Below are 25,521 nucleotides of genomic sequence, written 5' to 3'. Positions count from 1 at the left end.
AGCAGGAAAGGCCGTGAGACTCTTTATCTCCAATAAAACACTAAGAAAACCAGAAGTGGCTCAGTGGCTCAAGTGGAAGAGTGCTAGCCTTGAGCTGAAGAGCTGAGGGACAGTGCCCAGGCCCAGAGTTCAAGCCCCACCAAAAAAAAAAAAAAAAAAGTGTCTCAGGTTGTGGGGCAGCCAGTGGCTCATGCCTGTAATCCTACTCAGGAAGCTGAAATTTGAGGATCATGGTTCGAAGCCATCCTAAGCTGGAAAGTCTGTGAGACTCTTATTTCCAATAAATTACTCAAAAAAGCCACAAGTGGTACTCTTATCTATCTTCAATTAACCACCAGAAAATCAGAAGTGGAGCTGTGGCTCAAAGTAGTAGTGTATTAGCCTTGAGCAAAAAGCTCAGGGACAGTGTCCAGGTCCTGAGTTCAAGCCCCATGACTGACCAAAAAAATAAAAATCTGAGGGTCACTTTGTACAACTACTTAATAAGAAAAACAGAAGGTTTAATGAAAATCTGAGGAGCCAGGCACCGGTGGCTCACACCTGTAATCCTAGCTACTGGGGGTGGGGTGGGGGGGGGGGGGGGGCGGGGTGTCTGAGATCTGCCCAAGCAAGAAAAGTCCATGAGACTCTATCTCCAATTCACCACCAGAAAACCAAGTGGTGCTGTGGCTCAAGTGGTAGAGTGCTCGCCTTGAGCTGAAGGGCTCAGGGACAGTGCCTACACCCAGAGTTCAAGCCCCACAGCCAACAAAACAAACAAAAAAAACCCTGAGGATCCAATCTGGGAACTAGTGGCTCACACCTCTAATCCTAGCTATTTAAGAGGTTGAGAACTGAGAATCGAGATTCAAAGGCAGTTTGGGAAGGAAAGTCAATGAGACCCTCATCTCCAATTAGCCACCAAAAAGCCAGAAGTCTAACTCCATTTCTATGGTAAAACACTTGAGCACAAACACTCAGGGAAGCACCCAGGCCCTGAGTTCAAGCCCCAGGACTGTAACTAACTAACCCAATCAATAAATCTAAGGATCCAGTTTCTCTTTGGGCTTTCTGCTAGCATCTTTCTGCTTAGACTTTATAACTTAAATTGGATTAATTAGGTCTCTATCTACAGAAGGTAAACTGAGGCCAGATGAACCAATCTGGAGGTGGTGGTAGCACTGGACTGGATTTAGGGAAGTTAAGTGGCCTATTCTAAGGTCTACAGGCTGGAATGAGCTTGGGCTGGGGCTGAGGGTGGGAGTTAAGGAGATTATGGGTGTTGCCCAGGTAAGGTGAGGTAGCATAATCAAAGTTGGTGGTCCTCTAGGGTCAGATGTTTAAATCACATGGGTATCAGAAGTGCCCCATTGGCCAGCGGGAGGGCTCCCCTTTGCCAGGCCTGTAGGTGTGCTGAGCACTTCCTGGTGCTCCTTGTATGTGAGAGGCATGTAGTCACGTGTGCTGAGGACTGCACGTGAGTGTCTCAGTGTCTCCTCCCCATCACGAGCATGGGGGTGGTGGTGAATCACAGGCTCAGCCTTCAGCACCAACTGTCATGTTCCTTCCCCCCAAATTTCACCCCCCCACCACCACCATCCAGCCGTGCACTATCCACCCCCAGTCCAAGGATCTATGTCGACCGATTCTCAGTTCCATCTCCACACACACCCCCTGCCCTGTTTATCCTACAGGGTCCCTCTAAGAGACATTCTCTAAGAGCACATTTCCTGGGAGGAAGGGAATCTCCCAGCCAGCCCTCTGTCCTCTAGCTCCTTGCTGTTGTGTTGTCTCCTTTCCCAATGCCCCCTCCTTCTTTGGGTCCTTAAGGGGTTTCTCTATCTATGATGGAGCTTTCCCATACTTGCTTTCCTTCTTCTTCCTCCTTTATGGGCCGGGGCAGGGTGTGTGTGTGTGGGGGGGGGGGTACTTCTATTTCCTTGGCCAGTACAGGCTTCTTATGTCTATGGGTGGGACACATCCTTCTCTGTGTGAGTGCCTCCTGTCTGTGACAGGGTCCCTTGTGGCTGTGACCTCCTCCAGCTCTCTTCCTAGTTGCCTTTTCTGTGGCTGGCTCCCCATGACTAGCTTGGCCAACCTCATCTTGGAGGTCCTGTCCCCACTTGGGGGAGGGGCTCTGTTGTCCATTAGCTGGTCCTAGTATCTGAGCTAAAAAGGTTACCTGTCCCTTTTCTCCCTGTCCTTGTGGACTTTGCCTGCTTTGGCGGATGGCTATCTCTGGGTTTCTCTGCATTTTTTTTTTTTTTAATCTTCATCTCTGTAGCTTTCTCTCCCCATGCCCATGGCCTTCTTTCCCCAGGTCTCCATGCTGCTGCCTCTCATCTCTATGGTCTCCTGTGTCCTGTGCCGCCTGGGCAGGGCGGTGGCATGGTGTGGTACAGGACTCGGCTAGCTCCTTCTCATCAGCATTCTCCTTGCAGGCCCACCCCCAACCCCAGCCCCGACCAATTTGGTCTCCCCCTCCACATTGACTCCCCTCCTTTTTTGCTTTCTGCCTGCCTCCCTTCCTCCCTCCCTCCTGCCCGCCCTCCTCCCTGCCTCTCTCCTTCCATCTCTCCCCCGCCCCCTGCGCTCCAGGACCCAGCGCGGGCGGCGGGCGGGCAGGCAGGCAGGCAGGCAGGCAGGCAGCAGCGGCTGCCTAGGAGGGGAGAGAGGGAGAAAGAGAAAGAGAGAGGGAGAGAGAGAGAGAGAGAGGGATTGAGAGAGAAAGAGAGGAAGAGGGAGAGAGAGAGAGGGAGATAGAGAGGTGGCAGCAGCGGTGGTGGCGGCCAGCAGCAGGGAGGCAGGCCCAGCTGGGGACTGGGAGCCGCCGGCGGCCGGGCTGCTGCTCCTCGCGGGGGACCAGGAGTCTGTGGCCAGGCTCTCCCCCTGAGGCCCTGCGTGGCCACCCCCCCCCCCAACCCACCCTCCTCCTCCGCCTTCCTCTTCCACCTGCTCCTCTCCAGCCTCTTCTCCCTCCTCCCCATCTCTCCACCTCATCTGCCCTCTTCTCTCAGCCTCTCCCTCTCCCGGGCTGCCAGCACCCCATCCCCTCCATTGCTTGAACTCATAGAGACCCCAGCATGGTTTTTCTGTGGGGGTTGAGGGCTTGAGGATTCCAGGCCCTAGCCTCAGCCAAGGCAGGGCCAAGGCTCTGGGGGGGGGGAGGGGGGAAGGGGGTAGCCCCCTCCCCCCCAACAGTCCCTCCCCTCCCCCACTCCTCCCGATGGCCAGCTTCCTTTTCTCCACCCAGTCCGCACCCCCTGTGGCCCCCCCAGGCCGGCCAGGCTAGGGGAGGGGGTGGGGGGCCCTTTCCTGGGCCGGCTTCCCCCTCCCCCGGCTTCGCCTGTGCCCCCCTCCCTTCCATTTTCACCTTCTTCTCCTCCTTTCCTCCCTCATTCCCCTCCATTTGCTCCTTCCCCTTCTCTCTCCCCTTCTCTCCTCCATTTTCTCCTTTCCCCTTCTTCCCCTCTTGGCCCGCCCTCTGATTTTTTTTTTCCACCTGTCCTTCCTCTCCCGCTCCTGGGGAGCCACCGTGTTGGATTAGTTGGGGGCCACCACTGGCGGCGGGGGAGGGGGCCCAGAGGATTGCCCTCTCCCCCCTGCCCCAGCCACCCCGCCACCCAGCAACAGAGCGTCTCTGCTGTCGTCCGGGCCTTGAGGGAGCCCAGCCCTCCGTCCCACCAGGATCCGTGAGTGCCTGCAGGGTGGGGATTGGGCTGGGTCCTGGAAGGCCTGCCAGGGCCCCCACATTCCCAACTCCCCAATGGGCAAGGACCCTCCCCCACTGGGGGACTGCTTCACATCCTCCATCTCCCCAACCTCCATCCTCCGAGACCTCTTCTCACCCTTCCCGATGGGTGTGCAGCCTACACCTGCTGCCGGTCCCTGGCTTCCTGGGGTCCTGTGGGGCTGACCAGCTCATACTTGTGGTGTCTCACTTCTGCCTGCTTGGAGCATGTCTCTGCCCCCGCTTTCAAGCCTTGGGTCCCAGTTCCAGTCCCAGGCGCTCTCCTCTCTCTCCCTCTCTCTCTCTCTCTCTGTCTGTCTGTCTCTCTCTCTCTCACACACACACACACACATCTCTCTCCCCTCTCTTCATCATTATGTCTACCATACGCCCTGTCCCCAGCCTATCTCACCCACCTCTATCTTTCCATTTTTGATTCTCCATTTGATTCGTCTCTTAGTCCTCTCTCGGCCCAACTTCTCTGTCTTTGCTATTAGCCCAACCCTGTCTCCGTGTGTCTGTGTGGAACTCTGGCTCAATCAGAGGCACCCGTGCCCATCTAGCTATCTTCCCACTTCTGCCTTTCCCTCCATCTGTGGGCTCAGGAGCTGTCTCACATTTCAGCTTCCCTCCTCTAGACCCCGTATGGGTCCCCAGACTTCTCAGCCTTTGCCATCTCCTCCCCTTCTTTTCCCTCCCCCCCACCCCCCCACTACACATACCATCCCCTCTTTTTGCCCCACCTGGCCTTTCTGCTCCCATCCTTCTTCATGCCTGTGGCTGGTGGGCCCTGAGATCTTCTGCACCCTTTCAAGCATCCCAAGTGTCTGCACATGGTTGCATCTATGGGTGCTGCCTGTGTTCCTCCGGGGCATGCAGCTGCCTCAGTTTCCCTCCGTTCCCATCTCCTCCTTTGTGCTTCTTCCTCAGACTTTTTTATTCTTGCTTCGGCCTCTCTTGCTTGTCTTCTTTTGGCTACTTCTGAAACCCCAATACACACTCCACCCCTTTTCACCTCTCACCTCGCAATAGTCTTGTTTCTTAGAGTTTTGTTTCTCTTCTCAAAGCTTGTTTTGTTTTGTTTTTTGGTGGGCGGGGGGAGGGAAGGCGGGTTGGCTGGTCCTGGGAGCTTGAACTCAGGGCCTGGGCTCTGTCCCTAAGCTTTTGTGTTCAAGGCTAGCATTCTACCATTTTGAGCCACAACTCCATTTTCAGCTTTTTGGTAGTTAATTGGAGATAAAGTCTCATGGACCTTCCTGCCTGGGCTGACTTTGAACGGTGATCCTTAGATCTCCGCTTCCTGAGTAGCTAGAATGACAGGCGTGAGCCACCAGCTCCCGGCTCTCCCCAAAGTTCTTGTACTTTCTGTTACCTACTCATCCGTTGCCCCACTCTCTCTCCTTTGCTGCTTTCTCTATTAGCTGATTTGATGCAAGCTCCCTCTGGTAGGCCTGGCTCAGTTTCTACCTTTACTTGGCTTAGTTTGGGAGTCCCAGGCCTGTCCCTCCTCTCTCTCACATCCTCCCACTGCTCTCCGACTCCTTGAGTGTTGACACCTCTAGGCTGTGTATTCTAGTCTGTTCTCTCTCGCCACCCCCACCCCCCCACCACTTACCATTTTGAAGCCATCTATCTTTCTGTGCGTGCCTTCCTAGACCTTCATGTGTGCATTTGCGGCTCCCCAGCCTGGCCCTGCACTGTGTTTGTGCCCTTCTGCTCCTGCCAGGGTCTGCCACCTGTGGGTCTCTGACCTTCTGCCTCCTTGGCTGTCTTTCTGTTCCCTAGTCCTTAATTCCCTGCTTTGCCCTGGAAATCCCTCGTGTGTCAGGATGATCCACCTCCTGCCCACCCTCTCAAAGTCCCATCTTCTCTTCCTTCTCCTAGCTTTCCCAGCCACCCTTGCTCTTTTGAGGGAGGGGAGTGGGGGGGGGGGGTCCTGGGGCTTGAACTCAGGGCCTGGACATTGTCCCTAAGCATTTTTGCTCAAGGCTAGCACTCTGCTGTGTGACCCACAGCTCTATTTCCATTTTGGGGGTAGTTCGTTGGAGATAAGAGTCTCACAGACTTTCCTTCCCCAGGCTAGCTTTCAACCATGATCCTCAGATCTCACCCTCCGGAGTAGCTAGGATGACAGGTGTGAGCCACCAGCACTCAGCCATCATTGTTCTTTCATCCTAGCTGAACAAGCTGCAGCCTTAGATCTCAATCACAGTTTCTAGGCACCCACCTGTCCAGCATGCCTTCCTTCCCCCAGAGACCCAGAGAGATAGGGATGACTTGCTCAAGGTCATGTAAGGCTGAGGCAGAGCAGAGACTGAGGGGGCCTCCTGGCTTCATGGACATGGGAGCTGACTGGAGGCTATTGACTTGTGCCTGTCTTTTCCTAGCTATTCTCATTCTGGTATCTCACCAGCTCAGCTCTGGGTACTTCCACAAGAATTGGGTAGGGTGTAGGGAGATGCCAGATTCCCTGTCCAGCACTGGGAGCTCTGGAGCCTTCCTTTCACAAAGAAGATTTCTTTGGGGGCATGGCCCTTGACTGGGGTAGCTGAATGTGCATCTTACCAGGTTCCTTCGACCTCATTGTTGATCTGCAGAAAGTTGGGGTACCCAGAACTATGTCTGACTCCCCTGTGGGGCGGAGGGTTGTAGAGAGCAGAGATGCACCATCTCCCCCAGAACAGGGTGTGGTACACACTTCTGGCAGGCAGCTCCCTCCCAGCCTCACTCATGTTCTCCTTGGCTGCCTCCTGAACCATTCTGCATTCTTTCTGTGCCTCACCTGTACCTTTGTGTCCTCTGATCAGTCCATCCTGCTCTTTCCTTCTCTTGCTCTGTCTTTCCTCTATCTGCACATCTCCTTATCTTCCTGTCTCTCCCCTCTTCCTCTTTCCCATTCCTGTCCCTACTTCCCTGCGACTCTTCCGCTTCTCTTCATTTCTTCCAGCATCTTTCTGTTCATTTGTGTATCTGGCTGGTTCTCTTTTCTCCCCTTTTTCTGAGTCTGTAATCTCCCCCTCTCAACTCAAAACCTCTCTTCTACTTTATTTCTTTTTATTTTTAATTTCCCCTTTAAAGTTCCTTGCTACTTTAAGTCTTTTTCCTTCTCCCTCTCTTCTGAAGTTTTCTAACTCCCAGATCTTCTCCACCCCCCACCCCATCCCCAGACCCCGGATGTCCAGGCCTCTCTCCCCATGGGATTGTGGGAATGAGGGACGTCAGGAAGGTAGCAAGTGAGGCTTGGGATGGGGTTGCCTAGCAACCGCTGCATCCTCTCCAGCCGGTTTCTGTTGCCTAGTAACAGCTGCCTGCCCAGAGACAGGGGCGGGACTGGGTGTGGGGGGGGGGGCAATTCCTGGTTTCCTGTTGGGGTGGGGAATGATTTCTCTGGAATCCTTCCTACCTGAGATCTCTAGCGTGCCTCCCTTTGCCAGCCTGGTTTTGATAACTATATACATCTTCCTCTAGCAGTGCCCATCCTGTCAGTCATGAACCCTGTGAGCTCCCCCGCGCTGTGGCACACTCTGACCCAAGCTTCCGGCCTGACAAGGCCCTCAGAACTGCAAGCTGAGTGTCAGAACAGGGCCCTGTTCTCCTTACCAATGATGTCTTGGGGCCTGTCCCCTAGCCCTCCTAAAGGACTCTGTCCTTCCACATTAGCGACCTTTCCTTGGATTTTTATTTTGGGGGGGGTCTCCCTGCAGGTGGCGTGTGGGGGCCGCGGCAGCTGCGTCCCCATGAGGAGGGGAGGAAGATGCCGGCTGAGCTGCTGCTGCTGCTGATTGTCGCCTTCGCTAGCCCCAGCTGCCAGGTGCTCTCATCACTGCGCATGGGTGAGGCCCTACGGCACCCCCCCCCCCCAGAGCCCCTCCTGCTGGGCCCTGGGGCTCCTCTGTGGGAACCTCGGAATGCCAGTTCCCTAGAACCCAGGATTCTTGGGAGCCTTGGAAGGGGTGGGGATCCCATCTTTCTTCAGCAACAAGGAGTCCCAGCCTCTATCATCTTCTTCCCCTGGACCCAGGTGTTCAGCCTCAGATCAAGGAGACTAGACCCTTAATTCCTCCACCTACCTTCACTCCAGAGCCCAGGAGTCCGGGACCTCGCCCCCATGCCCTCCTTCCTCAGGACCCAGGAGTCTGGTCTCCACAACTCCTGTTTTCCTTCAGCTGCAATCCTGGATGACCAGACAGTGTGTGGCCGAGGCGAGCGTCTAGCCCTGGCCCTGGCCCGGGAGCAGATCAATGGGATCATCGAGGTCCCAGCCAAGGCCCGAGTGGAAGTAGACATCTTTGAGCTGCAGCGGGACAGCCAGTACGAGACCACGGACACCAGTGAGCGGGGCCGCGGGGGCGTGGGGCGAGACAGGGCAGGCCGGGGGCCCTCAGTCCATCCCTCTGCCTCAGCTTTGTCTTCTTCTGGCTCCATCTGCTTCTTTCCTTCATGTCTATCTCTATCTTCTCCTTCCCAGAGGTGTCTGCTCTCGGCATAGAGACCCACAGGGGGAAGCTGGGGGCTCAGGGGTGGGACAGTGAAGGTGTTTTGGAGTCTAGATTGCAGCTGAACTTGGACAAGTGAGCAGGATGTGGAAAGAGTACCATTGTTCCCAACATGCATTGTGGATCCAGGTCTGCTTCATGATAGGGGTACAGAAATGTTTGTTGAAGGCTGGGAATGTGGCTGGGTGGCAGAGTGCTTGTCTAGTATGCCTGAAGCCCTGGGTTTGATTCTTTGGTACCACACAAAAAACATTTTTTAAAAATTTCATTAGAAATGTCTGTTGAATACTGATGGACCAAATAAATGCTCATACATGCCGTTTAAACAGATGTGCTGGGAGTGTAGGCCTTTGTGAGCTGCTGCCTTAAAATATGTTTTAGGACTGGGGGGTATACCCCTGTGGTACAACACCTGCTTAGTATGTGTGGAGTTGCAAGGTTTCATCCCTAGTACCACAAATAAACATGTTTTTAGGCAGCTTTCTTTCCCACAGGCCTTGTCAGAAGCTTTATTGATTCCTGTATATTTCATATTACCAAGAAGGAAAATGGACTAAAATGTTTCCTAGACTTTTTTTTTATTTTCCTTTTTCTTTTGCCTGGTACATCATAGAACACAATCTGAGGGATGCTATTATAGAGGGGGAGAGCCAGGTGCTAGTGGTTCCCACCTGTATTCCTAGCTACTCAAGAAGCTGAGAGCTGAGGATTGTGGTTTGAAGCCAGACCTGGCAGGAAATTCTATAAGACTCTTATCTCCAATTAACCACCAGAAAATCTGAAGTGGCTCTGTGGCTCAAAGTGGTAGAGCACTAGCCTTAAGCGATAAAGCTCAGGGACAGTGCCCGGGCCCTGAGTTCAAGCCCCATAACTGACAAAATAAATAAAGACAGAGGGTAAGGAGGCATTGCAAGCATGTGCCTGGAGTTTAGAGCTGGGGATGGAGGGATGGTATTTAGGGCCAAGGGACAGGATTTGGGCTTGAGGTCATCTTGACTTGCTGGATCCAAGGTGTGTTTCATAGGACCACCAGCCACTCCTGGACTACAGTGTGACAGGGCTGTGGAAGGCAAGGCTGGGAAAATTCATAGGTCAGCTCCTAGAGGCCAGAAGGCCAGCAGTGCCAGGATAAAAGATGCTATCTTCGGTTAAAGCCATGGGGAGCCATCTATGAGTTCAGACCGGAAGCTGAGCTTCTGAAAAGTAAACCCGGAGGCCAAATTTGGGTGGTAAGTGAAGGAGATGCTCTGTGCCTGAGTTGGGGGGTCCTAAAGTAAAGAAGAGGGAAGAGAAGTTGGGAAGGAGGAGATAGATGTGAGAAACTTTGAGGGCGAAGAAGAGACAAAGATTGGAAACTAATGGCTATCGGGAGAGAACCCGAAAGCAAGGTTCATTCTAGGCATCTGGTCTGTGAAAACGGTAGATAGAACATTCACCACCATGGAACAGAAGGAACAATTTGTAGCAAGATGAGGTGTTCAGTTTTGATATTTTATTTGATATTTTAGTTAGATATGACAGAAACCTAGATCAGGCTAGTTTAAAGTTAAAGAGAGAGAAAGTGATGCCAGGCATTAGTGGCTCATGCTTGTACTCTTGGCTACTCAAGAGGTTGAGATCTAAGGATTGTGGTTCAAAGCAAGCCTGGGCACAAAAAGCCCATGAGACTCTAATCTCAAATTTAAAATGAAACAAAACAGAAAACAAACAAGCCAACAAAACAGCTGCCAAGTACTGGTGTAATCCTAGCTACTCAAGTGCTGAGATCTGAGGATTACAGTTTGCACCCAGCCCAAACAGGAAAGTCTGAGGCTCATTTTTTTTTTTTTTTTTGGTCGATTGTGGGCCTGAACTCTGGGCCTGGGCGCTGTCCCTGAGTTCTTCAGCTCAAGGGGAGTGCTCTACCACTTGAGCCACAACACCACTTCTGGATTTTTCTGCTTATGTGGTGCTGAGGAATCGAACCCAGGGCCTCATGCATGCAAGGCAAGCGCTCTACCACTGAGCCACCTTCCCAGCCCATGAGGCTTTTTAATTAACCAGCAGAAAACCAGAAGTGGTACTGTGGCTCAAAGTGGTAGAGCACTAGCCCCCAGATTTTTTGGGGGGGATAATTGAGGCTGTGGTTCAGTGGTACAGTGCTTGCCTCATTTTATGGGACTCTGGAGAGACAGAGGGACACCAAATCATGTCCCTAAAATACTGACTTGGATGCCTTTGAGGCACACCTAAGGTCACCAGTTGGAACAAATGAAAAACGACATGGCTTGTTAACTCTGAATGTCAGATAAACGAACAAATAGAAAGGCCTCTCATTTCAGGCAGGGCTGGATCTAGGGACTCAAATGATATCCCAGGGTTGTTAATGAGAAAGGCTGGATCTAGGTGTGCAAATGATATTCCAGAAATCTCTCTGTCTATATCTCCGGGTCTTGCTTTGTGTTGGCTTCATTTGGGAGGAATGTCCTTTCCAGCTGGTAGCAAGTTGATCCCCAACAGCTCAAAGCTCACATTTCACTAGTTTAGCAAAACCAGAATTAATTGTAGGGGAAAAAAAAAAACCTTGGGCAAGTCTTTCTCTGATCTCCTTTGAGGTCATCTTCATCGCTGAGCTATCACTGTGGGCAGAGGATGTGGTTCTGGCACTGGCCAGGCCTGAGTCAGGTGCCATTTCATCCTGGAAAGCATGTACATTGAGAGGAAGGGAACTTCTCCCAGGAAAAGTTAGAATTCTACCATGAGAATAGGAAGAAGGTACGTTACAAACAGTAGTGGTCCACCTCTGAGTCTTTTTTTTTTTTTGTCCGAGACCAGGACTCCAACTTACTCATTTTTGGCACTCTATCATCTGAGCCAGGCCTCCAACCCCACCTCTGAGTCTTGAGACACACTTGTTGAAGGTGAAGAAAGCAGGGGAAAGCGCTGTAATAGAAGAGTAATTGGAGAGAAGAGGGGCCCAGGGGACCTTTGCTGTTGATGTAGGGGAAGAGGAGTTGGTGGACCATAGTGTTAGCATGGATGAAAAGTTGGAAGGCAGAAAAACCAGGCCCTGGATTTGTAATCTTTTATGTTCTTTTCTGTTTGTGTGTGTCAGTTGTGGGGCTTGAACTCAGTGCTTGGGCCCTGTCCTTGAGCCTTTTTGTGTGCCAAGCTAGCACTCTACCACTTGAGCCACAGCACCATTTCCAATTTTTGAGTGGTTAATTGGAGATAAGAGTCTCACCGGGACATTTCTGCCCAGGCTAGCTTTGAACTGTGATCCTCACATCTCAGCCTGCTGAGTAGCTAGGATGATAGGCATGGACCACCAGTGCCTGGCCCGATGGAACTTTGGTGTCTCTTTCTCTCCCTGTTTTCTCTTGGGCTGACCTGTCCCTCTGTGGCTGTGTCCCCTGTCTTGCTTTCTTGTCCCTCCTTGTTTTTTTGTTTTTTTTTTTGGGTCCAGTCATGGAGCCTGAACTCTGGGCCTGGGCGCTGTCCCTCAGCTCTTCAGCTCAAGGCTAGCGCTCTACCACTAGAGCCACAGAGCCACTTCCGGCTTTTTTTTTTTTTTGCTTATGTGGTGCTGAGGAATAGAACCCAGGGCCTCATGCATGCAAGGCAAGCGCTCTACCACTGAGCCACCTTCCCAGCCCCCTCCTTGTTTTTCTTTTTTTTTCTTTTCTTTTCTTTTTTTGCCAGTCTTGGTGCTTGAACTCAAGGCACTGTCTCTGAGCTTCTTTTGCTCAAGGCTAGCATCTACCACTTGAACCACAGTGCGCCTTCCAGCTTTTTCTCTTTTATGTGGTACTGACGAATCAAACCCAGAGCTTCATGCATGCTAGTCAAGCACTCTATCACTAAGTCACACTCCCAGCCCCATCCCTCCTCATTTTGTACACAACATTGAACAGGGCCAGGGACCAGACTGGTGGGTCCAGGCTAGAAGAGACATTCCAGGGGCTGTTCTACATGTCCTGATTCTTTTCCAATCAAGGTAGGATGCTGGCGGCATGACAAGAGAGTCAGAGGGTCCTTGATTCTGTCATATCTCTCCTACCCTTCACAGTGTGTCAGATCCTGCCAAAGGGGGTTGTATCTGTTCTGGGGCCCTCCTCCAGCCCAGCATCTGCCTCCACCGTGAGCCATATCTGTGGGGAGAAGGAGGTAAGGCAGACACATGGGGATGGGGTGCCATACGGAGGAGAAGCAGTCCCGGGTGGGGGGGGGGGGAGGAGAGCTAGGAGCAACCAGATGGAAACAGAAGCACTTTCTCTGTCTCTTTATCCAGATTCCCCACATCAAAGTGGGTCCTGAGGAGACACCCCGCCTTCAGTACCTTCGCTTTGCATCTGTCAGCCTATACCCCAGTAACGAGGACGTCAGCCTGGCAGTTTCCCGAATCCTCAAGTCCTTCAACTATCCCTCGGCCAGTCTGATCTGCGCCAAGGCTGAATGTGAGGAGAACTGAGTGCTCTGTTCCCCACTGTTCCCCAAATGTCCCTGCCTCGGAACTCTGGTGTCCCACCTCATCGTTGTCCAGTGCTTGCTCATTCCCACCATCCCTTTCCTATTCAAACAGACCCAGGAGGTCCACAGATGGTGACTAAGCAGCTGCTCTGCTCAGCCCTCCCGTAGGCCCTTCAGTGGGCATGGAGCAGAGTTAGATGTGGTTCCTTCCTGAGCTGGGTCAAGGGGAGGATGCTGGTCCTTGAGATGTTGGGACACAGAGTGGTACACGCTCTGTTAGAGGTATGCAAGGGCTTTTGGGACATTTAAGCTGGCTGGTGTTCTGTTGAGGTAGAGGAGAGGCTCATGGATGCTCCTGTGTCTTTGGTGTGGATGCTTGGAAACAGGGGAGGAGGAGCAGAGCGGTAGAAGGTTTCCAAGCAGAGCAGGGTGAGGGCACATGGTTATACTTGTGCTGTGGGAAGAGAATCGATCAGATCAGAGAGGATCAAGAGGGAGATGACGTAGGTTGGGCACAGGTGTTTGGCCAGGCTTGGCTGGAAAGGAGAATGGACTGGGGTAGAGGTGGGGTGGGGCGGGGCATGGGTCAGACTTGTGTAGACAGTGAGAAAACGATCCTTCCAAAGGGGAGCGTGTGGGATGTGACATGTCTTGCAGATAAATGGCTGTGAGTCTGGTGGGCTGATGGTGCGGAGCCTGAGAGAGGGGCCTGGCTCAGGAACCTGTAGAAGGAGGTTTTCTGAGTGCCTGCTGCGTTCTTCCTGTGTTGGTGGTGGTAGGGGGGAGGGAGCAGCCAGTGAGGCAGGCACAGTGGTTGTGCTCATCAAGCCTCTGCTGAAGTGACGGGATGGAGGCAGCACGCATTGTGAAGTGAGCACTTTATCTGGCAGACAGTGGCAAGTAAACTAATAAGGATTGTGAGACGAGACCATCTTTGGCACTGCCCCTGAGCTGCTTTTGCTCAAGGCTAGCACTCTACCACTTGAGCCACAAAGCCACTTCTGGCTTTTTCTGACCTCGTGGATACTAGGCAAGCACTCTACCACTAAGCCACATTCCCGGCCCCTGGGACCATCTTAAGTGGAACGGTGCACAGGGGTCTCATGGAGAAGAGGACATCGGAATGAAGGTCAAGAAGGTCCTGGTGGAATTGGGTTCCAGGTAGAGGAAAAAGCCAGGCCAAAGCCATAGGACAGAAGTATCACTGCTGAGCAGTGCCAAGGTCCATCTGGCCAGAGTGAATAGGTGCAAGAACGACGGAGGGCAGAAGTGACGTCAGAGGACTTGGTGCCTGTCACTCTGGCTGCTGTGTGGAGAATGGTTTCTTGCCATTTCAAGAGGCAAGAGATGTTAGTGGCTTGAGCCAGGGCAGCGACAGGGGTGTGGTAAGATAGATGTTGATGTCTTTGGAAGGTAGAAGCTGGGTGGGTTGAGAGAGAAAGACAGAGAAGAAGCCAGGGCTGCCATCAAAGAGTTCTGGCCGTGGTTGCTGCTCACTCAACTAGTTGCAGAGGAGGTATCGTGGGTTAATCAGGAAAGCAAGAGTATAAACCCAGTGCTGGTGGCTCATGCCTGTCATCCTAGCTACTCAGGAGGCTGAGATCTGAGGATCATGGTTTGAAGCCAGCCTGGGCAGAGAAATCATTGAGATTCTCCAGTTAACCAAAACTGGAGGCATGGCTCAAGCAGTAGAGCATCAGCCATGAGTAGAAAAAAGCCTAGCACCTGGCCGGGCGCTAGTGGCTCATGCCTGTAATCCTAGCTACTCAGGAGGCTGAGATCTGAGGATCACGGTTCAAAGCCAGCCCGGGCAGGAGAGACCGTGAGACTCCTATCTCCAATAAACCACCAGAAAACCGGAAGTGGCGCTGTAGCTCAAGTGGTAGAGCGCTCGCCTTGAGCTGCAGAGCTGAGGGACAGTGCCCAGGCCCAGAGTTCAAGCCCAAAGGCCGACAAAAAAAAAAGAAAAAAGAAAAAAAGCCTAGCACAAGAAGCACAAGGTTGGTAGAGCGCTCGCCTTGAGCTAAAGAGCTGAGGGACAGCGCCCAGACCCAGAGTTAAGCCCCATGACCAAAAAAAAAAAAAAAAAAGAAGAAGCACAAGGTTGAAGCTCCAGTATTTGAACTAAAAAACAAAAAAAGAGCAGACATGTTAAATACAACATCAGACATCCCACTGATCAGGCAGGGGTGGGTGGAGAGGTTCCAGGATTGGGTTTACAAGACCCATGTCTCAAGAGCTCCAGCAGCATCTGGGACTGCCACCTCCTCATCGTAGCATACCTGCAGGTCCCCTGCCCAGCAAAGAAGATAGTATGTCACCCTGTGCCCGGGCATTCAGAAGGAAGGGCTCTAACCTGAGGCTTCACCTTCCTGTAGGCCTACTGCGATTGGAGGAACTGGTGCGTGGTTTCCTTATCTCCAAGGAAACACTGTCAGTGAGAATGCTGGATGACAGCCGAGACCCCACACCACTGCTCAAGGAGATCCGAGATGACAAAGTGTCCACCATCATCATCGATGCCAACGCATCCATCTCCCACCTTGTCCTCCGAAAGGTGGGTCCCTTCTCCCATCCATCTCGAAAGAGCCAAGATGCAGAAAGCTGAGCCGCTATGAGCAAGTTATCTAATGTCCAAGAACCTCAGAGAGAGCAGTGGGGACCTTCTTTTTATATGTAGCAAATAATAATAAGGTTTTTCTTGTTGTTGTTGTTTAATATGCCAGTCCTGGGCTTTGAACCTGGGGCCTGGGCACTGTCTCTGAGATTTTTGTGCTCAAGGCTGGTGTTCTACCACTTGAGGCAAAATTCCACTTCCAGCTTTATGTAGTTAATTGGAGATAAGAGTCCCATGGACCTTCCTTCTCCGGGCTGGCTTTGAACCATGATCCTCAGATCTCAGCCTTTGGAGTAGCTAGGATTACAGGTGTGAGCCACCAGCTCCTAGCTTAATTTATTTTTTTTTTTAGTTTTTATTTTAAGTTAAAATCACATGTCACTACGGATCAAAGCCCGCAGGAAGAAGGGTGAAGAGGCTCTGAGAATGTAGATTGGCTTAGGGAAGAGCCTTCCAGACCACAGGACAGACTGGCCCTGGCACCCCTGGTCCCTCTGATGAATCTGTGTGCCTGTGGTCTCTTTCCTTGTCTAGCCTGTCCTTCCCACAGCCCAGATCCTGTCCCTTAGAAACTCGTGCTGAGCCCTGTGGAAGGTCGGGATTGTGAGGGGGTGCTCCAGGTAGAGAGGGATCTTCTAGCCTAGTTTTCCTTGAAGGTTGTTAAGAAAGGGGTCTCAAAGCATGTACCTTACTAGTTGAATTGGCTCTTTCATGGCGGAGTGATTTTCTCTGACCCTCCTTACCACCCCAGTGGCTTTGGGGAGGAGTTGGAGCTAATCTGTCCTGTCTCCAGAAGGAAGTCTGTCATCAGGAGCAGCAGGCATTTGAGGGGCCCACATTCTTCCCTCCAACCCCATCTCTGCTTCCCACAGAGCACTAGTCAATATGCGAGGACCTAAAGGAGCAAAGTGTCCCTCCCTCCGCCCTCTCTCATCTCGATGTCTCACCATGCCTGCCTCTAAATCTCTCTGCTTTTCTTGGAGTGCCCCTCATCCCTGCCTATGGGTCTTTGCCTCTCTCACCCCGCCTCTCGGCCTCTTCTGTTTCTCTCCAGGCCTCGGAGCTGGGAATGACCTCAGCATTTTACAAGTATATCCTCACCACCATGGTGAGTACTCCCTTCAGCCCCCAGCTCCTGTTCACCATGGCTGTGCCACCTGGAGCCTGGCCCTACTCTTCATGGTCTCCTCTTCCCTGTTCCAGGACTTCCCCATCCTGCATCTGGATGGTATCGTGGAGGACTCTTCCAACATCCTGGGCTTCTCCATGTTTAACACTTCCCACCCCTTCTACCCTGAGTTTGTGCGCAGCCTCAACATGTCCTGGAGGGAGAACTGTGAAGCCAGCACCTACCCGGGCCCCGCGGTGAGCACACACACACACACACCTCAGTCACACCCAAGAGACCCGCCATACCCAGACACTTAAAAAGTTCCCTTTCAAGCTGGATGCCAGTGGTTCACACCTGTCCTCCTAGCTACTCAGAAGGCTGAGATGTGAGGATCACAGTTTGAAGCCAGCCCAGGCAGAAAAACTCCATGAGACTCTTACCTCCAATGAACCACTCAAAAGCTAGAAGTGACGCTATGGCTCAAGTGGTAAAGCACTAGCCTTGACCACGAAGAGGCTCAGTGCTCAGGCCCTGAATTCAAGTCCCATACTCACAAAAAAAAAAAAAAAAAAATCCCCTTTCAGACTTCACTCAATGTGCTCAGAACCTTCCAGTGCTGCAGAGGTATCATTGAATGGCCCCCTGATGAGTCTCACCCGTAGCTTCTCTCTGCCTCCCACACCATTCCAGCTACACCCGCTTCCAGAAGGTTCCTCAAGGCCCCAAGCACAGGCATACCTCCCAGCCTGTGCACATGCTCTCTCATCTGCTTCCCACAGAACGAGCCGCTGCCTCTCAGCTCAGGTCTTTACTCAGATGTCTGCTTGGGTGTCATACCTTCCTTGGTCCCCCTATTTTAAAAAGGGGGTAACTGCCCACTTTTTAGCCCCCTTCTTTGTCTTTTTTTTTTTTTTTTTTGGTCGGTCGTGGGGCTTGAACTCTGGGCCTGGGCGCTGTCCCTCAGCTCTTCAGCTCAAGGCGAGCGCTCTACCACTTGAGCTACAGCGCCACTTCCGGTTTTCTGGTGGTTTATTGGAGATAGGAGTCTCACGGTCTCTCCTGCCCGGGCTGGCTTTGAACCGCGATCCTCAGATCTCAGCCTCCTGAGTAGCTCGGATGACAGGCGTGAGCCACAGGCAACCGGCCCCTGTCTTTTTTTTTTTTCTCTGAAGCACTTCTATTTAATCACCTGTGGCTTTACTGTGTCATCCTGTAGGCCGTGAGTCCTGTGAGGTCAGGTATCACCGTCCATTTTATTCAACACTGGATCCCTGGTGCCTAAAACAACCTGGATCTCAGTAGGTGTCCAGTAATAGAGGTTGAATCAATGCAAACAGGCAAAAAATGCATACTTATGAGTGTTCATTCACAGACACCTCCTTGTTTATAAGATACTGAACCAGGGGGCTGGGAAGGTAGTTCAGTGGTAGAATGCTTGCCTCACATGCCTGAGGCCCTGGGTTCAATTTCTCTGCACCACAGAAAAAAAAGCAGAAAAAGCCGGAAGTAGCGCTATGGCTCAAGTGGTAGGGTGCTAGCCTTGAGCTGAAGAGCTCAGGGACTGTGCCCAGGCCCAGAGTTCAGGTCCCATAACTGACAAAAAAAAAAAATACTGAAATAATGCTACATGCACAAACATGACTATAGATGCCAAATTGTACAGCCAGACCCATGCACGTAAGGACACCACACAGATAGACAAACGCTGATGTATACCCTGCTTACACCCAACAGCCCAGCCTTAGTCCTTCAACCTGGCCTACCTCAAACACACTCACATATGCATAAAACCTACTATCCTTCACTGCCCCACCGTAAGTATACGGAGAACACTCACTGAGCTGGGTACCATACTGAGCACGGCTGTGTTCTGTGGTGTTCTTTTTGTGCCAGTCCTGGGGCTTGAACTCAGGATCTGGGCTATCCCTGAGCTTTTGTTCAAAGATAGCACTCTACCATTTTGAGCCACAGTGCCACTTCCAGCTTTTTCTGAGTAGTTTATTGGAGATAAGAGTCCCATGGGCCGGGTGCCCGTGGCTCACACCTGTAATCCTACCTATTCAAGAGGTTGAGATCTGAGGATCGCAGTTCAAAGCCAGCCCTGGCAGGAAAGTCCATGAGACTTATCTCCAATAAATCACCAGAAAACTGGAAGTGGTGCTGTGGCTCAAGTGGTAGAACACTCACCTTGAGCTGAAGAGCTCAGGGACGGAGCCCAGGCTGAGTTCGAGCCCCATGACAGATTAAAAAAAAAAAAAAAGAATCTCATGGTCTTTCCTGGCTAGATTGGCTTTGAACTGTGATCCTCAGATCTCAGCCTCTTGAATAGCTAGGATTACAGGCGTGAGCCATCAGTGCCCAGCTTATCTCCATTGTATAAGGGAGGAAACTGATGCTTAAGGTAGGGATGTGGCCATGTAGTCAAGAAGTAGTAGAGTGCTTGCCTAGCATGCGTGAGGCCCTGGGTTCAATTCCTCAGCACCACATAAACAGAAAAAGCTAGAAGTGGTGCTGTGAGAAAAAGCTTGAAGTGGTGCTGTAGCTCAAGTGGTAAAGCACTAGCCTTGAGCTCAGGGAGGCTCAGGGACAGAGCCCTAGGTCATGAGTTCAAGAACCAGGACTGGCAAAAGAGGAAGAGGAAGAGGAGAAGAGGAAGAAGAGGAGGAGGAGGAGGAAGAAGAAGAGGAAGAGGAAGAAGAAGAACAAGAACAAGAACAAGAACAAGAACAAGAAGAACAAGAACAAGAACAAGAAGAAATAATATGCAGCTCAGAGCCACCTGCTTCCCAGGAATACCTGGCCACAAGGGAGACACAGCTGGCCAATCAGACAAACCCTCAGACATTCCTTTCCCCAAATAGATTATGGTTGTGAACAGACTGGATAGTATCTACCCATTCCCCACTGTTGTCTTCCTTCCTTCCTTTTGTGCTGGTCCTGGGGCTTGAACTCCGGGCCTAGGCACCATCCTTGAGCTTTGTTGCTCAAGGCTAGTGTTCTACCACTTGAGCCACAGCTCCATTTCCTTTTTGTTCTTGTTGCTGTTGTTAATTGAAGATAAGAGTCTCCTGGACTTTCTTGTCCAGGCTGGCTTTGAACTGTGATCCTCAGATCTCAGCCTCTTGAGTAGCTAGGACGACAGACTTGAGCCACCAGTTTCTGGCCCCACTGTTGTCTTTTGCCCCTTCCTCCTTCATGACCCACTGTTTTCATACTCCTGCGAGGATGCTTGAGGGCTGGTGGGTAGCACCGTAAGAAGCCTGCAGGGCTCCCTGCAGCCGGGCTGCCTCTCTCCCATCCCTCCTCACTTCTGTCCCTGCCCCTAGCTCTCGGCTGCCCTGATGTTTGACGCCGTGCACGTGGTAGTGAGCGCTGTCCGCGAGCTGAATCGCAGCCAGGAGATCGGTGTCAAGCCGCTGGCCTGTACTTCGGCCAACATTTGGCCCCACGGGACCAGCCTCATGAACTACCTGCGCATGGTGAGCCAGGAGCAGGGGAGAGAGGAGAAGAGAGGGGGAGGCGGGACGCAACCACCTTGGACGGGGCACTCACTGTGTCCACCCTGTGGCCCTCTGCCTTCTCCCCTACCTCCATTCCCATCTCTGTGCCTCTCCCCGCTCCCACCCCCCCTACATGTCCACTGCTGCTGTGCTGTCCTGTCCATGCTGGGATGTGCTGTCTCCACTGATTGCCCCGTGTGTGTTTTCTTCTCTTCTCTTCTCTGTGTTCCCTCCTGGTCCCTTCTCTTCCATTCCTTCCTTCTCCTGTCTGTATGTCTTTCTCTATGGATGTCTTGTGTCTGCCGGGCCTTTTGGCCCATCTCTGGGCCCTGCCTCCCCTCCCTCTGCCCCACCTCCCGCCCTGCTAGGTAGAGTATGATGGGCTGACTGGACGGGTCGAATTCAACAGCAAAGGGCAGAGGACCAACTACACTCTACGGATCCTGGAGAAATCCCGGCAGGGCCACCGTGAGGTGAGCAGACCGGGACAAGGCCAGAGGCCTGATGGGAAGCAGAGGGGTGGGGCCTGTACTGATGGTACTCTCTCTGCACCCCCAGATAGGGGTATGGTACTCTAACCGGACCCTAGCCATGAATGCCACCACCCTGGACATCAACCTGTCACAGACGCTGGCCAACAAGACATTGGTAGTCACAACCATCCTGGTGAGTGGCACAAGGGGGAGGGGGAGTGGCAGTGGCAATCAACCGAGGGCCCCAAATGCTGGGACTTCCCTGAGCAGTACCCTGGCCCATGCTAGCACCCCTAAGGTGGAGAACTGCCCTGACTAGCACAGGTCACACTACACATGAGCAGGGGGGCGTGACCCAGGCACCCGACCACCTCTGACTGACTAAGCCATCAGCACCCGAACCACTGCCGCAGCAGGAGAAGGCACAGGCTACCCTGGGAAACTGGCTCTTCCCTCCCGGCAACTTGTACAATCATTGACTCATGATAGACTAGAATGGTCATTTTTGTCCCTCGTGTGTTGACAAACACCCACTCGTTTGGTATCTGTCTTGGAGATGTGGAAACAGAATCAGAGAGATGAAGCCACTAGGCCAGGGTCACACAGAAAGCACAAGCTGGAGTCTTGAGGACTGGGCTCTGAAGCTCCGGTCCTCTCCCTATCTGAGCAACAAGCCAAGGACTGTGGCAAAGCAGAAGCGGAGGGACCTTGATTTGTCAACAACTTCATCAAGCATCCATTCTACACCAAGCAGCATGCCAGGCCCTTTCTAGGTGTCTCTGTTGTTTGGTTGGTCATGGGGCTTAAACTCAGGGCCTGGGTACTGTCTCTGAGCTCTTTCACTCAAGGCTAGTGCTTTAAAGCACTTTGAGCTGCAGCTCCACTTCTGGTTTTATGGAGGTGAACTGGTGATAAGTCTCCCAGACTTTCCTGCTCCGGCTAACTTTGAACTGTGATCCTCAGATCTCAGCCCTCTGAGTAGCTAGGATTACAGATGTGAGCCAGCAACGACTTATTTTTCTCCTTTGGATGGTAAGAAAACTCACAGCATGTCTCTGGGATAGAGTGTCTGGCTCTTCCTCTGTTGCCCCCTGCTGTCCCCTGCCAGGCAGGGGGTAACAAACAAATTCACACAGGGCCTTGAGAGCAAGGACTTCCCTGAGCAGCTGGCCTAGTGCCTTGACCTGCCAGGTGCCCTTGCTTATCAAAGCAGCTAAGTCCCTGGCCCTTAGCTTCTCTCTCTCTCTCTCTCTCTCTCTTTTTTTGTCGGTCGTGGGCTTGAACTCTGGCTGGGCGCTGTCCCTCAGCCCTTCAGCTCAAGGTGAGCGAGTGCTCTACCACTTGAGCCACTGCGCCACTTCCGGTTTTCTGAGTGGTTTATTGGAGATAAGAGTCTCATGGCCTTTTCTGCCCGGGCTGGCGTTGAACTGCAATCCTCAGATCTCAGCCTCCTGGGTAGCTATCATGACAGGCATGAGCCACCGGTGCATCTCTTGTCATAGGAACCATGGAGCTGGGTCAGCTTAGAGCTGTGAGACACTGAGGTTCAGAGACCATTTCCAGTGGGTTCCACGGGGTGTCAGAAATTCCTGTAGACAGCCAGTGATAAGAGTCGCTCCCTTGATCCCCAGGGAACCCCTGATGTAAAGTGGACTCTGAGTCCCTCTGGAGGAGGGCCAGTGAGCCTGCAGTAGAGGAGACAGATGGCCTGCACACAGGAAGCCAGACACTTCCTATCAGCCTCACCCAGGGGCCCTGAGGCCTGTCTGGGAGCCCTCAGCACCTCTGCAGAGGATGTGTGTGGCCTGTCCCTGGGGAAAGAGGAGACAGGCCCTTTTTTGGGGGGGAGGGGGCAGCCGGGACAGTGATCAGGGGGAGGACATCAGGAGAGTATCTTTCTCACACTCCTCCTCTCTGAGGACTTGGAACCAATATTATTCTCTCCCGGGCGCTGGTTCTTCTCTTGATGGGCTGCTTTGCTCATTCATTCTGAGAATAATGCCGAAGCTGCTGCGTGCCTGGCCTGGTACAAATTCTGGAGTGTCAGACATGAGTCATAGCCTGATGGAAGGGGGAACCCACCAGGACATAATCATTCCAACCTAGAGTAATGAGGGAGGGTTCCAGAAAAAATCAGAGCTACCAATGAAGCCGCAGAAGACCTCCTGGGGCAGGCAAGCACCAGACAGACTTTCGGAGTTCCTCAGGAGTTGTGAGGGACAGAGAACATCTGGCTTAGCAGGCACTTGGATGGGGAGGCAGCAGCCTTAGTGTGCATAGCCCTTTGCTCACCAACATTTTCATTCATTCGTTCACTCATTCATTCATCCGTCCATTTGTTTATGTCTGCGTCACTTAGGGTGGAACTCACGGCCTCGCACATGCTAGATAAATGTTCCTTGTACTTGATCCAGCATTTTCTGACATGGGTCTCTGGCCAAGCAATTGTTACTGAGATATGAGTCCAACTGGGCTGGCTGGACACAATGTGTGTCATGCCCAGAGCCACTCCCGACATCTAGCAAGCTTGGAGGAATCTGATGTTGGGAGAGGGATATGAAGATGCTCCCAGGAGCTGAGGGAAAAGTCTCCAAGGCCCACATGTGTTTATACTTCATCCTGGCTGAGCCAGAAAGGCAAGGTCTGACCCTGGCATCAAAAAGTTCCTCAGCGCACAACGAGGGTCTCTTGGGAAAGGAGAGAAGGCCCGGGAAAAGGAGCAAGGAAATTCTGATGTGGATGCAAGCCAGGCACCAGTGGCTCACGCCTATAATCGTAGCTACTCAGGAGGCTGAGATCTAAGGATCACGATTCAAAGCCGACCCAGGCAGGAAAGTCTGTGAGACTCTTATCTCCAATTAAGCACCAAAAAACTCTGCAAGTGGAGCTGTGGCTCAAGGTGGTAGAGCACTAGGCTTGAGTAGAAAAGCTCAGGGACACTGCCCAGGCCCTGAGTTCAAGTCCCAGTACAGGCACCAAAATAAAAGAGAGTGAAGCTGTGCAGATGGGACTTGGTGGACAATGGCTGGTCAAGTCAGGGAGTGGAAGAGATGGCTGGATGAGGTGTAGGCTGGAGCTGTCCCGGAGTAGAGCTCACAACTCCAGAGGAGAGAGAGGCATTGCTAGAGCTCCAAGACAGAGATGCCGCAGGGCCAGGGGTGATGTGATGAGGCCATGCCACTGTCTGCCCTTCACCACCCAGCTTGCCACACAGTTGGTTCTGATGATGCCTCCAGCTGGGACAGGCCTTACCATGTGCTTGGGAGCTGGTGTGGTGGTGAGAGTCACTGCTCTGGGGCAGGTGGACTTCCGCCCATTCCTGCCTCTAACTGCCCAGTCTCCATACCATCATCAGGAAAATGGGTCCTGAGATTCCTCTTGTGCTTGTGCTGTGGAACCCTTCAGTGCCCAGGGCTCAGCCAACCTTCTCAGTGTCCTGCCTTGCCCTCTAAACATGCTGGGTAATGAACACAGCAATCCAAGGCACAAGAGGCTTAAGGGAAACCCAAAAGGTGCCAGCGCTGGATTGAGTTGGTAGAACCTATGCTATGTTCTTTGTGCTATCTTACCCTGGTTTCTACAGTTTTCTTTTACCTTCTTGGCTGTTTGGGGGGGCCTGTGTGACCTGAGCAGGCCTCTTCTCTTTGTCCTTAGTTCTTTTCGGGTGAGGGGCATGGGCCAGATTAGGGTCAGATAAACTGCATGCTAAAAAGTCAAGGATGTGGATTGGAGGCTGCGGCGAACGCCTTCTTGGCCAGCGAGGAAGAACGACCACCACACCAGGAGTCTTCTCAGATCACACTTTATTGGAGAGCCTTTTAGTTGAAGGGAGAGCTTGAGCGCAAGAGAGCGAGCAAGGAAATACAGCCGCTTATATAGGGTTTGGAACACGGGTCGCTTCAGGATTGGCTGTCCGCCTTTTGCCGTCACCAGGTGCCACGGGATTGGCTCAGGATTTACAATGATGGCGCATGCGCAAAGCTAGGGACCCGCAGTCCCACCAAGCACTGCCTAATGTGGAGTTGTTTACCTCTAAGCTGAAAGGAGTTGGGCGCCATCTTGTAATGGCGTTTGTCCCAGCTCCCTGCAGGAGGCCCAGGTTCATGAAAGGCAGTCAGCTTTTGGGAGAAATATTCTAGAATCTACCCTACATTTTTACTTTTTTTGGGGGGACGCAAAGCCTGGGCGCAATACCTCAGCTCTTTTTATTCAGGTTAGTCCTCTACCAGTTTGTTTTTTTTTTTTTTTTTGCCAGACCTGGGGCTTGAACTCAGGGCCTGGGCTCTGTCCCTGAGCTTCTTTTGCTCAAGACTAGCACTCTACCACCTGAGCCACAGTGTGCCACTTCTGGCTTTATCTGTTTATGTGGTACTGAGGATCGAACCCAGGACCTTCATGCATGGTAACACTCTACCACTAAGCCACATTCCTAGCCCTATGCTACCACTTTGAGCCATAGCTCCACTTCTAGTTTTCTGGTGGTTCATTGGAGATAAGAGTCTCACAGAGTTTCCTAGCTTTAAACTATGATCCTCAGATCTCAGCCTCCTGAGTAGCTAGGATGACAGGTGGGAGCCACCAGTGCTTAGCAAGTTTTACTTTTAAGAGGTGTGTGTGTGTGTGGGGGGGGGGGGGGGTGCGGAGAATGAAACCAAAGAATTTGAACACACTAGGCCATGGTTCTACCACTGAGCTACATGCCCAGACTTAATAGATTTTGTTAAAGAGTAACCCTGCACATTGAAACTTGTGTAAATTATAAGGCTCAGGGCACATCTTAGTGATAGAGCGCTTGCCTAGCATGCATAATGCTCTGGTTCCATCTTCAGCACTCTGAAAAATGAAAACACCATTAGAAACTTCCCAATGTTATTTCCCATGGAATTTTCAAACACTATGCTGGGTGCCAGTGGCTCATGCCTGTAATCCTAACTACTCAGGATGCTGTGATCTGAAGACTGTGGTTCACAGCCAGTCTGGGCAGAGAAAAGTCCCGGAGACTCTTGATTTCCAATGAACCACAAAAATAAATAAATAAATAAATGAAATTCAGAAGTGGAGCTGTGGCTCAAGGGGTGGAGCACTAGCCTTGAGCTTAAAGGCTCAGTGACAATGCCCAGGCTCTGAGTTCAAGCCTCAGGACTGGCACACAAACAAACAAAAAAC

The 25,521-nt window shown here is 52.1% G+C and overlaps 1 protein-coding gene across 1 annotated transcript in view; it reads left to right on the top strand.

Moving 5' to 3' along the window:
* The first annotated feature begins 3,570 nt into the window (after positions 1–3,570).
* Positions 3,571–25,521, top strand: part of Grik5 (glutamate ionotropic receptor kainate type subunit 5) — a 59,121-nt gene continuing 37,170 nt past the window's right edge. The window contains 11 exon segments of the mRNA XM_042667921.1: positions 3,571–3,671; positions 7,414–7,542; positions 7,876–8,040; positions 12,254–12,351; positions 12,476–12,641; positions 15,033–15,211; positions 16,326–16,379; positions 16,475–16,636; positions 19,709–19,861; positions 20,251–20,355; positions 20,441–20,548. Of these exon segments, the coding sequence (XP_042523855.1) occupies positions 7,464–7,542; positions 7,876–8,040; positions 12,254–12,351; positions 12,476–12,641; positions 15,033–15,211; positions 16,326–16,379; positions 16,475–16,636; positions 19,709–19,861; positions 20,251–20,355; positions 20,441–20,548 (1,269 nt within the window). The 5' untranslated portion in view covers positions 3,571–3,671; positions 7,414–7,463.

Source organism: Dipodomys spectabilis, unplaced genomic scaffold (assembly GCF_019054845.1).
Source record: "Dipodomys spectabilis isolate Male_0828 unplaced genomic scaffold, ASM1905484v1 ptg000422l, whole genome shotgun sequence".
NCBI lineage: Eukaryota > Metazoa > Chordata > Mammalia > Rodentia > Heteromyidae > Dipodomys > Dipodomys spectabilis.
Note: the sequence above shows the minus strand (reverse complement) of the source record. Positions and strands in the feature narration are given on the sequence as shown.